The sequence below is a fragment of the Delphinapterus leucas genome, chromosome 17, assembly GCF_059928025.1.
Source record: "Delphinapterus leucas isolate spDelLeu-1000000601 "Yukka" chromosome 17, BTC_Dleu_Yukka2, whole genome shotgun sequence".
Classification (NCBI taxonomy): domain Eukaryota; kingdom Metazoa; phylum Chordata; class Mammalia; order Artiodactyla; family Monodontidae; genus Delphinapterus; species Delphinapterus leucas.
The window spans coordinates 85641528-85654349 of NC_143145.1; the positions used below are offsets into that span (position 1 = coordinate 85641528).

Sequence of the window (12822 nt, forward strand, 5' to 3'; positions counted from 1 at the left end):
TTAAATACAGTGTATTCTCCATGCAGAGGCTTTCCACCTACGGCACCCTTGTGTTTATCAGATGTGGTCCAGTGGCTTTTCTCCAATTGTGGGAGGCCCCAGACAGAATGTCGACACAAGTCCATAGAACTCTTTTATAAGTTTGTTCCTTTGTTGCCAGGTATGATGGTCTTTATGCCCTATAAATGACTTTTGCTAGTAGTTTAGAGATGCACTTATATAAAACATGATATTTCCATTATTTAGATAAATGTAATATGTTCTAATAAATATAAAAAATAAGTACGTTCTAATACATACAAAGAATAAGTACAAAAATAATCATTACAGATCATTTGTAAGACAGGTGATAAATTATGGCTGTACATTTCTCAAAGATTTATAGAAGGAAAGAAAAAAATGCTGTTTTGATGTTAGAAGATACAGAAGAGGTGAACTTAGAATTTCCTAGTACCTTTTATTCCGCATCTTTGCTTTTCTGTCCCACTTCAAAGAAAGAAGGAAGGATTGGATGACCATAGTAGTTAACACGATATTCAATTAAAGTTTAGAAATCTTATTAATAGTTAATGAAGCGGGACTTCCCTGGTGGTGCAGTGGTTAAGAATCTGCCTGCCAGTGCAGGGGACATGGGTTCGAGCCCTGGTCCGGGAACATCCCGCATGCCACGGAGCAACTAAGCCCGTGTGCCACAACTACTGAGCCTGTGCTCTAGAGCTCGCAAGTCACAACTACTGAGCCTGTGTGCCGCAACTACTGAGCTTGTGCTCTAGAGCCTGCGAGCCACAACTGCTGAGCCTGCGTGCTGCAACTACTGAAGCCCTCATGCCTAGAGCCCGTGCTCCTCAACAAGAGAAGCCACCGTAATGAGAAGCCCACGCACCGCAAGGAAAAGTAGCCCCCGCTCGCCACAACTAGAGCAAGCCACGTGCAGCAGCAGACTCAATGCTGCCAAGTATAAATTTAAAAAAACCAGTTATGTATATTAAAAAAATAGTTAATGAAGTAGTGCAGTTGTTCTTTTTGGCCTGTAATTAATAAGGAATTGCCAGACTCCTAAGTCTGAATGATCTCAGATCATTTGGTATTAAAGGAAAGCAATGGACCTATGCTTTTCAGTCGTTACTGTACTAAACCATTAAACTGTACTTAAGAGACTTGAGATAATTTCTAAATTTCTCAGGAATAAATGTATTGGTAGCTCAGGTGTGGGGTTCGGTAGCTCAGGCGTGGGGAAGCTGTGCCCCAGGACAGACTCAGGCCCTGGCTCCCCTTCATGTGCACCAGGCACTAGCCCAGAACCAGGGCATGTGCATCTGGGTGAGGAGGTGCCAGCACACAACGGACCGTGAACTGGTTCTCTTGAGCAAGGGGCTTGGAGGGCCTCTGTGGGGCTGCTTCAGGGGCAACAGGTGGAAATGACTGCATGTCATTCTGAGACTTAGAAGGGTGCTGCATGTGTTATGCTCGAATATGATGTAGACTGTGGAACGCGTTATGTTAAATACTATATATTCTGCGTACTGTATGTTGTGATTGTATTCATACTATGTGTTGCGTATACCACATAAATACAGAGTATGTAATTATCTACTAGACTAATTTTATGTATATGGTAGAAATGTATATTTGTATTTTTTAATTTAGAGAATCGTTTTAAAAACATTATTGGTATTTTATATACGCTTACTGCTTTTAGTTAACAAGTTTGCTTTACATGTTGTCATTCTCACAACGAAGTCGGTGAAGAGTGGATGGGATGGAGGGCAGGGCATCTCCTCCTTATTTTTAGAGGAAACTAAGGCCCAGACTGTGTGGAGGTAGCGCTGCTGGCTGCGGGCCCCGCGGTTCCAGCGGCGTCAGCTTGGCTGATGGCGGCGTTTCCGCTGCTCTTCGAAGCTGCCCACTACACGCTTTCAGGGAAGTAGTGGCGCCCCCTGCCGCTCAGAGTGGTCTTCGTTAGTAAGCACAGGACGCTGAGTACTGGCGAACCGTGCCCTGCTCCCACTGTGTCTCACCTCTTCTGTGTCTTCCAGTGCGGTGTCTGCCCTCTTCTTTGTCTTTGCCCCTGTGATTTGCAAGGTCCCGTGTCCCGCAGTAGCACCGTGTGCGTGGTCGGGCCGGGTATGTGGACACCCAGATCCATGGGACGTAATGACAGGTGCAGGTGTGTCCCCGCTGCGTGTCGGGGCCTTCCGATGCTGACACCGGGGAGTGGGGGTGGGTTGGGTGGAGAGGCAGAGAGACAGAGACCACCTCACAGTGGGGAGGGCCCCCCCCTCAATCCTCGACTTGTCTTGCTTCCCTCTAGACCTGTCTTCCCAGGTCCTTCCTTTCTGCACGTCCTCTTCTGCCGCTCTTAGCTAGCACTCGATGTAGAATTTAAATATAGTAGTATTCTTCACTCATGGTTACAGTTTTATTCATTTCTTCTTAGTGAAAATAATGGAATGTTTAATATTTCTTCCTAAAACAACTCCTGAAAACATGGTACTAATCTTTTACTTATATAGCTTGTGAGAGGTATTTTTGACACAGTAAAAAAAAATTTCTACTTTTTTAAAAAAATAAATTCATTCATTTATTTATTTTTGGCTGCATTGGGTCTTTGTTGCTGCACGCGGGCTTTCTCTAGTTGTGGAGAGTGGGGGCTACTCTTTGTTGTGGTGCGCGGGCTTCTCATTGCGGTGGCTTCTCCTGTTGTGGAGCACGGGCTCTAGGCGCGCGGGCTTCAGTAGTTGTGGCTCACGGGCTCTAGAGCGCAGGCTCAGTAGTTGTGGTGCACGGGCTCCAGAACGCAGGCTCAGTAGTTGTGGCTCATGGGCTTAGTTGCTCCGCGGCACGTGGGATCTTCCCGGACCAGGGCTCGAACGCGCGTCCCCTGCATCGGCAGGTGGATTCTTAACCACTGCGCCACCAGGGAAGTCCCCAGCTCTTCTTTTGCATCAGAATTACATTACTGTTTTGGATTCTTCTGTAACTTCATTAGGGTCAGAATGACTTGACCTTTTCACAGCCACTGATTTCAGAGCATACAAAATACACTTTAATGTTTTTTTTTAATTTAGAAAATGATTAATACCTAAAAGAAAAATATCTTTTCAAAAGCAGATCGTTTGACTGTTTTATTTAATAAGCACGGCACTTACCGTGTGGTAGATGCTATTCTAAGCGCTTTTTCAGATATTAACTGCTTCAGTTCACTTCACCTTGGTGACAGCCTCAGAGGTAGATACTGTGTGCGTCTCACCGTGGACGAGGAAGCAGCCTGGCGAGGCCTGGTCCCCGCGGCCGCCAGCGGCACAGGCAGAGGGGCTGGAGTGTCTGACTGCTCTGTGTTTATTCCTTAAAAAAAGCAATAATGACTTTCAAGAAAAAAGGCAAGAGAAAGAGTGTGAAGTTTATAGGTATTCAGATGGTATCCGACTATGTTAATAATGTTTAAAGAAACTGAAGAGAATGGCTTTTGGTGGAAATACTTTCTTGACAGTAACTACAGTGAGCAAGTTGTGAGTGCTGTGGTTAAAATAAGACTATCCTGGGTCATTTTGGAATTTCAGTGCACTGGTAGGTCGTTTATGTGGGACATTTATGGAAAACTGTATTTGGAATATTGTGATATTGCCTATCTTGTCCTGGTCTGATTACATTTTTAACCTACCAGACTTTTAATTTTTGTTTCTTATTATTGGGAGATGCTGTTTTTAATTAGGTACAGTGATTAGATCAAGTGATTTTAACTACATGAAAGTGATTTATATGTGTGTTTTAATCTTATTTCTCTTTTAAGGCAACAAATCCCCTTCCCTGTGGCTGAGAGACCTGATCCAGAAGGAAGGCATTTCCTTCCTCATAAACGCATTTGAGGGCGGAGGAGCCTGCGATCCGCCAGCCGGCATCCTCACCCAGCCCACCCTCCTCCAGCTGCGCGGGCCGTTCAGCCTGCGTGCCACGCTGCAGTGGATGGACACGCTGCTGGCTGCGCTGGAGTGCTACAACACCTTCCTGGGCGCAGGGACCCTTGGTGCCGCCCAGCTCCTGGGTGGGTAGAGCCTCCCTGGGTCAGCACCGTCCGGCTCTGCCTGGAACCATGCCGGGGCCAAGATGGGTGGGGTTTTGGTTGGACAGGATCACAGGGTGTCATTTCTTCAGCTCTGCCTGTGTCTCCGAGCTCACAGTGAGGGTGGGGGGGCTCCCCGCCCGGAGTCTGTGCTGCTTTCTTGCCCTGTGCACAGGTTCTCAGTGACCCTTGTGTAAAGTAACCTTCTGAGGTTTTCCTGAGGCCCTCTGATCTTGTGCCATGTCTCTGTGGAGCGGGTCTTTAGTTTTCTCGCATCTTTCTGTCCCTGGAGCTTCTCTGTTGTAGTGCGGTAGTGACGGTGTTGTTTGCAAAGGACGTCAGGCGGGTGGGATGTGAGTGCTGGGCAGGCTCTGTCCCCCTGGGGACCCCGGTGGCCCACGAGGGCAGGCGCTGGCTCTGGGAATGGTGTCCCCCGGGAAGCAGCACCTGGAGCCGTCTGTCGCCTGACAGGTGTGCTCTCTGCTTCAGGGTTCTCGGAGCAGCTGACAGTTCTCCTGCTGCCGCCACACCCCCCCCGTCCCCCCACCCCCCCCCCGCCCCATGCCGTGGGCGGAGCCTCAGACTTGCCCTCAGAATGGGCTCTGCTCTTTGCATGACTGTTTGTGGGGGGGTCTCCGTTCCAGCCGGGGCGGCGTCTGAGCAGAGGGCCTGCTCTTCTCTCCGCAGGCCTGTCAGAGGTGACGGGGTTGGGAGGAGTCAGACGGCCCCTGGCCTGTTGGGTTCAGGGTCTCTGGTGTTTGAGAATGCAGTTCTAAACACATTTTCTCCCAGTTTTTTAAATACATAATGACCTGTCAGTTGACAGTTTGATCGCCTTCCTTAAATCTAAGGAGAACAAAGACCTGGAAGCCATCACCCTAGAGGACCTAACCAGCCTCCACCTTTGTTCACTCCCTTGGCTTGTGCACCATTGTTGTCACGTGTCCCCTGCCTTTACCCCAGAACGGTGAGCTGTGCTCGGATTACGGAGTGGAGAACAGCATGTCCGTCCTTCCTGTGGCGGAGCGTGTCTCACACTCGCGAGTTTTGGGAGAAACCCGTTGGGGAGTTGATCTGAAATTGATCCCATAAAACGTCAGTCACAGCCTCCTGCTTAAAGGCCACTGCCGTGGCGTGTCTCTCCGTTGCCCTCTGAAGGCCATTTAGGTTGCTTCTATTTTTTTATTATTAAAAACAATGCTAAAATTAACATCTTCAAAGCACATCTTTGCAGTTCTGCCATTATTTCCCGAGGATACAATTTCAGTGCTGGATCAAAGCATATGAGCTTTTAAACCTTTGATAGAAATTGGTGTGCACGTGTTTTTAAGCTTTTAGTACGATTTGGCAAATAGCCCTTCAGAAAGATCATGTTAATTTATGGTCCCGGGGTAGTGTTTGAGAGCCAAGACCTAACCTTCCGTAGGTGTGTTCTTACCGTACGAGTCTGCAGTTGAGTTCTGTTCAGGTGGTGTTTTGAAATGAGAAGAAATAAGTGCTGTTTTATTCGGCTTTTATTAAAACTTTTAAAATTTTGACTGAAAGTATATCACACCTATACTTAAAGACGGAACTTTACATTAATCTTAGTGGGTTTAGAAGGAAGTGTAATGTTAACATTTTAATACAATTTTTTCTAGGTGCTGAAACACAGTCTTCACTTTGGAAAGCAGTGGCTTTCTTCTTAGAAAGCATTGCTCTGCATGATATCACGGCGGCAGAAAAGTGCTTTGGTGCTGGGGCCGCAGGTGACAGACCCAGCCCATCGGAGGGAGAAAGATACAATTACAGCAAATGCACGGTGGTGGTCCGGGTCCTGGAGTTCTCCACAACGCTGCTTGGCACCTCCCCAGACAGCTGGAAGGTAGGCCCGCCCGCTGCCCTGATCAAGGGGCCTGTGCTTGGCTACCCACTGGTGGTTCTGGCCTTCTTAGAACTTCCCTTGCTATAGGAGTTGTGTCTTCTGGAAAATAACGATAAAACTCTGCACGTGCTTCAGATTCTCACTGTGCAAATGAGACACAGCTTTCCTAGATGTTTATTGGCTACTGTGTGTTATGCTGTGATCAAGCATCTGCCTGACGAAATGCGCATCAGCCAGCATCTGTAACTGTGTCTATGAGGCTGAGACCCGCATCCCGTCAGTGCCTGCTCAGCGCCTACTATGCGCCAGGCCCTGCCTCTGCCAGGGCTGGAAGCCCACGGCGCCACCCTGTGAAGGTTTCTCTGGGGCACCTCCGGGCCCTCCTATCCACGTGTGGTCCACGGTTGCTCTTCCACCGTGACGGCAGTCAGGTCCACGCGGCGGAGACCTAGGGACCGCAGAGCCTGAACTGTGTGCTGTCTGAGCCCCACCCCATCCTTCCCGCTTGCTGGGCCGTCCACTGCGGTAAAAGTCCCGACGCTGACCGATGGGTGTGTCTGTGCAGCTCCTTGGGAAGGATTCGTGCAGCGCAGACCTTACGAAGCTCCTGGTGAGAATGCTGTGTGCGCCCTCGAGCGTGGGCTTCAACGTCGGGGACTTCCCGGTGATGGACCACCTCCCCAGTGTGTGCGTGGGCCTTCTGAAGGCCCTGAAGATGTCCCCGCACTGCGCTGCGCTGGAGGCGTGCCTCAGGGAGGAGGTCACGACACGGAGGTGGGGCTTCCAGGGCAGCCTCGGGGCGGGGTGGGGGTGAGGCCGGGGCACAGAGGCCCCTCCACGGCTTAGCCCTTAGGGCAGCAGACGGCTTGCGGGTGGCACCGAGTGGTCCCTGCGGCATTGGCATGCACCCTAGTTTGCTTAACCTGGGTTTGCTGTCCAGGACCTTGCGGTGCACTGGGGCACCGGGAAGCTAGTAAATACATTGCAGCAGGACGCACACAGTCTTCAGTGTCCTGTAACGTCATGAGACCGGCACTCACCTGGTTTCCTTTTGTTTTCCCTGCACGGCCAGCATTGAGGAGCTCTGTGCTGTTGACCTTTATGGCCTGGACGCTCACGCTAGTAGGGCCGAGCTGGCGTCTGTCGTGTCGGCCTGTAAGCAGCTTCACAGGGCTGGCTTCCTGCATGTTATAGCGCCATCGCAGGTAACTGTGCCAGTTTGTTTTACATTTCTCTTAGCTCATTATGCCAGTTTGTCGATTTATTTATAGCCTTTTAAAAATATCCCTTAATGTACAGAGCATGCCGAGATAGAAATTAGAGGAATACTTGCTCCACACGTGGCAGTGTTGCCTAGAGTGTAAATATGACAGTAAGTGTAAAAGTTTATTAATGTAAAATGAAAATAAAGGCCACTTGAATATTTCCAGCACCTTCTGAAGACCTTTAGGCACTAGCTGCTCTTGTGCCTGTGTGGCCAGGAGTCAGAGGCGCGTGAAAGTGTCCCTGACAGTTGGGAGGCAGTGGTCAGTGTTGGTGAACGTGGATTTGTATTAATGAAAGGTGTGAGATTGTGGTTTTCTATGTCATACCTCACTGTTGGGTATTTCAGTGTTGCTTTATTCTAGTCTGCAGATCAGCCGCATTCTCTCGGCACAAAGCTTCTCTCCCTGGTTTATAAAAGCATTGCACCTGGAGTCGAAGGGCAGTGCCTGCCCTCACTGGACCCCAGCTGCAAGCGGCTCGCCAATGGACTTCTGGAGTTGGCCTTTGCTTGTGGAGGACTGGTAGGAAAAACAGCTGTGTGCACGTGTGCTGTCCCAGTGATGTCAGGCATCACTCACATGCAGCGTCTCTGAAAATGGGAATTTAGCTGGGTAACTTCTTAGCTGCAAAAGGACTTTAACTGATTTACCAGAGATGCCTTTCTAAAAGTTTTTTTTTATTTTTAATATAAAAGGAGTAGAATGACCTTCTTAAGCTGAAGTTTTGTCTATCCCAGTTTATTTCCAAAAGGCCTTCAGGCAGAGAGCAATTTGTGACTGCAAAGCCGACCTGTGTTGACACAGTGGCCTCTGCTTCCCCCATCCTGGGCAACTCTTCAGAGGCTGATGTAGGAGAGGCCCTGGAGGAGCATTCCAGATGCCCGACAAAGTGCTCAGGGCCTTCTGAGCTGTGCAGGGCTGGCCTCACAGTCTCTCTAGCTGTGGTTCCCCAGTGCACCCACCTCCCCTTCTCGTGCCCCTTTGTCCACTGAGTGCAAACAGTCCTCAGCCTTCCTAGACTCTCCCCTCAAAGCCACAGCCACGAGATTCTGTGGAACACTGGGAGACACGTGAGTCAGGGAGAGAGTTCTCGCCCAAAGTAAGACCTGGAAAGTGGAGCCATGTTGAACGTCTACAGTTAGACCAACCCAGGCCTCCCAGGCCCAGGCCCCTGCTGACTCTGTGTCCTCTGCTGTCGGAGTTCACAGCCGCCCGGGGAGTCGTGTGCCACAGCCCTTCTCTTTCCTCTTTGCAGTGTGAGCACCTGGTGGGTCTTCTCCTGGACACGGCGGTGGTGTCCATGCCATCCTCAGGAGGGTCCCAGAGGAACATCGTCAGCTTCTCTCACGGACAGTATTTCTACAGCTTGTTCTCAGAAACAATCAACACTGAACTGTTGAAAAATCTAGATGTTGCTGTATTGGTGCTCATGAAATCGTCTGTGGATAATCCCAAAATGGTAATGGATTTTTCCTTTTAATACAGTATATTTTCTTTAGTAATGCTTATAAAAGGGTTGCTGTATGCCTGAAATAATACATCAGTAAAACAAAGTGAGGGACTTCCCTGCTGGTCCAGTGGTTAAGACTTCGCATTCAAATGCAGGGGGGTACGGGTTCCATCCCTGGAAAGGCCGGCCTGCCTTTTCATCCCCACCGGCCGCGGCTGGTCCTGATGTGCCGCAATCCTCCCTGTTCATGGCTTCCATGGTCTCGAGGCTGAGTCCTCATTTCCCACGTGTTCCTGCTGTAGTCCCTTTGCCCCCTCAGATTCAACCTGTGCAGATCAATATATTTTTTTAATATATTTATTTATTTATTGATGGCTGTGTTGGGTCTTCATTGCTGCGTGCGGGCTTTCTCTAGTTGTGCCGAGCGGGGGCTACTCTTCGTAGCGGTGCGCGGGCTTCTCATTGCGGTGGCCTCTCTTGTTGCGGAGCACGGGCTCTAGGCGCGCGGGCTTCAGTAGTTGTGGTGCGTGGGCTCCGGTAGTTGTGGTGCGCGGGCTCTAGAGCACAGGCTGAGTAGTTGTGGCACATGGGCTTAGTTGTTCCGTGGTGTGTGGGATCTTCCTGGACTAGGGCTCGAACCTGTGTCCCCTGCATTGGCTGGCGGATTCTTAACCACTGTGCCAAGGAATTCCAGATCAGTATTTAATATATAGTTGACTTGTTTGCTAAACACAAAATTTTGAAATTTAACTTGGTTGGTAGACAATCAAAAATTAACTGTTGGAATGATCATTCTAAGGGAGAGGCATAATTTCCTGCTGAGTTAATAAGCTTTTATTCCAAGCAGTGCTTGTTGTCTCTTGTAGGGGAAGATTTTGTAGATTGCAATAGAAATTTGTATTTTTAGAAGTTTGAAATAAAATTGCAGTAGACCCACAACACTCAGGAAATACAACATTTCGAGCTTGTAAGCTATTCAGACTTACGGGGAAGAAACCATCCTCATTTATCTCCACCTCCTCCCTAGATCCCTCTAAAGTGATAGAAACCATACTCATTTACCTCCACCCCTCCCTGTTGTTTGGTTTTTTGTTTTTTTGAAAGCACAGTCTTAAAGGATACAGAAAAGGAGAAAAGACAAGAGTGACAACATTTTGGAAGCTAGAAAGCAAAAGGACAAGCAGTAACAGACTTCAGAGTCCGAGAAGGCTGCAGTGGGGCCTTGGTGTGCAGGCGGCCTGGAGCAGTGGGGGGATCGGGTGACTGTTAGCCGGCTCCCGTGGGCTTGCCCTGTCCTTGCGGGGTGCAGGAGGCTGGAGGCGCAGACCCTCTTGTGTGGGGGACCCTGGGCATAGTTGAGGGTAAAGATACCTTTTTTCTAAAGAAACATCTTTAGTGAAGATTAGAATCACAGTATATAACCCAAGTATTTCTTTAAGCAACGTAGTGAAGTTTGAAATGCTGTGAACCATAGCAGAAGCACTGTACTACTCCAGTGGTGAGAAACCCCACTTTGTACTTTTATCCCCAAGTTTAACATTAGTTCCTCAATTCTTCTGATCTTGGTTTCCCACTGATTTTTTTTGAACAGCCAGCGTGTTTCTGGTGTATGCCGTAGTTTTGTGTTTTGCCCATTTTTCTCTTGGGTTGTATTTTCTTTTTTTTTTTTTTTTTTGCGGTATGCGGGCCTCTCACTGTTGTGGCCTCTCCCGTTGCAGAGCACGGGCTCTGGACGCGCAGGCTCAGCGTCCATGGCTCACGGGCCCAACCACTCCGCGGCACGCGGGATCCTCCCGGACCGGGGCACGAACCCGCGTCCCCTGCATTGGCAGGTGGACTCTCAACCACTGCGCCACCAGGGAAGCCCTGTATTTTCTTATTAATTTGTAAAATTTTTGTATACTAAGTGTAGCAGACCTCTGTCTATCATGTATGCAGAAAGTCCTTTTTCCTACTGACGATTTGTCTTTCTCAGTTGGAGTGTTTATTCCGTACGGAAGTATTTGGTTTTATATAGTTAAAGAAGATACCAGTCTTCTTTTCAGTTGATCTGTTTTTCATGTCATACTTAGAAAGGCTTTCTCCATCCCAGTATTATCCCTAAAATCTATCTGCCCATGTTTTCTTCTGTTACTTTTATAATTTCTTTTTTAAACAAATGGAAGTAATGCAAACAGCACTGTAGAAATATTTTTTCCTAAATAGATATATACTGGACAAACATTCATTCACAAATGGATATTTTCCTCATTAATTCAAGTTTCTGACTTTTTCAGATCCGAATCTCTATACAGATTTAGGTCGGAGGTTGTTTAATTTGTTACTTACCTATCTGTTTTTCAGCCAGTACCACGTTGTTTTAATTTCAGCAATTTTAAGATACACTTTAACATCTGGTAAGGCAGTGTTCCTTCTTAGTATTTTTGTTTTTCAGAATTCTTCAAGCTGTACTTAAACATTTTCTTTAAAGTGAAATTTAGAATCATTTTGCCAAGTTTCCTACAGCCCTCTCCACAACATACAGGGATTTTGAGTGGTGATACAATGTGTATAGAACATATTTAAACCAAGGTGACGTCTTTAAAAAAATGAAGCCACGTTTTCTATAGTATGGCTCTCAATTTATCCAAACATTTATTCATGTTCTCAAATCTTTTTGAGAACTATTATGTATTCATACTATTATGTAGAATGTTATAATTGTATATTGATTTTGTATCCTGTATCTTCACTAAATTTTTAGATTAGTTTTAACAGTTTTTTGGTAGTCTTGAGGGTTTTCTATATATCCTATCATCTCCAGATAGAGACTTTTGCTTTTTCTGAGTGAAAGGATACCTTTTATTTCTTTTTCTTGTCTGACCGCTATGACTAGAACTTCCAATATTATGTTGAAATTATGTTGAATGAAAGTGGCGAGAGTGGGCATCCTAGTCTTTTTCCTGATCTTAGAGGAAACGTTTACAGCTTTCCACTGTTGAGTATGATGTTAGCTGTGGACTTGTCATATATGGCCTTTATTATGCTGAGGTACATTCCCTCTATACCTGTTTGTTGAGAGTTTTTATCGTGAATGGATGTTGAGTTTTGTCAAATGCTTTTTCTGCATCTGTTGAGATGATCCGATGATTTTTAACCTCTGTTTTGTTACTGTGGTGTATCACCTTGATGGATTTGCAGACACTGGACCATCCTTGCGTACCTGGAGTAAACCCCGCTTGATCACGGTGTGTGGCCCTTCTAATGTGCTGCGGAATTTGCTTTGCTCACACTCTGTTGAGGATATTTGCATCTGTGTTCCTCAGGGATATTTCCCTGTAATTTTCTTTTCTTGAGGTGTCCTCGTCTGGTGTTGGTGTCAGGGTGACGCTGGCCATGTAAAATGAGTTTGAAAGTGCTTCCTCCGTGCCCCCCTCCCCGCCCACTTCTTTGGCAGAATTTGAGAAGGTGTTAGTTCTTCTTTGATTGTTTGGTAGAATTCGCTATTGAAGCCATCTGATTCTGGACTTTTGTTTGTTGGGATGTTTTGATTACCGATTCAATCTCCTTGCTAGTAATTGGTCTGTTCAGATTATTTCTCCATGATTCAGTCTTGGTAGGTTGTTTGTTTCTAGGAATTTATTTGTTTCTTCCAGGTTGTCCAGTTTGTTGGTGTATAATTGTTCCTAGTGGTCTTTTTTATGATCCTTTGTGATGTAAGGATACCTTCTGGGGAATTAAGTGAAAGCCTATCCAAGTTCTGAACCTTGAGGCTTTAGGCCATTTTCTTCAATTTGGCTCTCAGAACACAGTCAGCTAGATACACCCTCAGGCAGGATTTCAGACTGTTCTGAAAAGCCTAAGAGAAAATCAAGATACCGTTATCCCAGCCCAACTAGATCTACTTCCAGTGTCCTCACTGCTGGTGAGCCCTGCCCACTGCTCACGCTTCTGTCCGTTCCTCAGTGGGTACCGACCACTGTGAAGCGCCAGGCACTCCAGGAAAGGGCTTCTGAAAGGACAGGCAGGGAAAAAGCACTTGAAACAGAGATTATTCAGTGAGATGGGGGTGTAAAAAGAAAGAAACTTCAGAGAGGTGAGAGAAGACACTGTATCCATGAAACAAGAATCGCTATTAAGAAAGAATATCAGAGAACAAGAAAGAAAATTTGTGAATTAAACATACGCATCACAAATTAAGGAT

General features: G+C 47.1%; 1 protein-coding gene across 5 annotated transcripts in view; it reads left to right on the forward strand.

The window, feature by feature from the left end:
• Positions 1-12822, forward strand: part of PRKDC (protein kinase, DNA-activated, catalytic subunit) — a 165728-nt gene that overhangs the window by 57767 nt on the left and 95139 nt on the right. For all 5 annotated transcript variants that reach the window (XM_022556817.3, XM_022556820.3, XM_022556821.3 and 2 more), the window contains exons 30-36: positions 27-160; positions 3791-4042; positions 5701-5924; positions 6490-6698; positions 6997-7129; positions 7553-7711; positions 8445-8648. In XM_022556817.3, the coding sequence (XP_022412525.1) occupies positions 27-160; positions 3791-4042; positions 5701-5924; positions 6490-6698; positions 6997-7129; positions 7553-7711; positions 8445-8648 (1315 nt within the window). The remainder of the gene's footprint in view (positions 1-26; positions 161-3790; positions 4043-5700; positions 5925-6489; positions 6699-6996; positions 7130-7552; positions 7712-8444; positions 8649-12822) is intronic.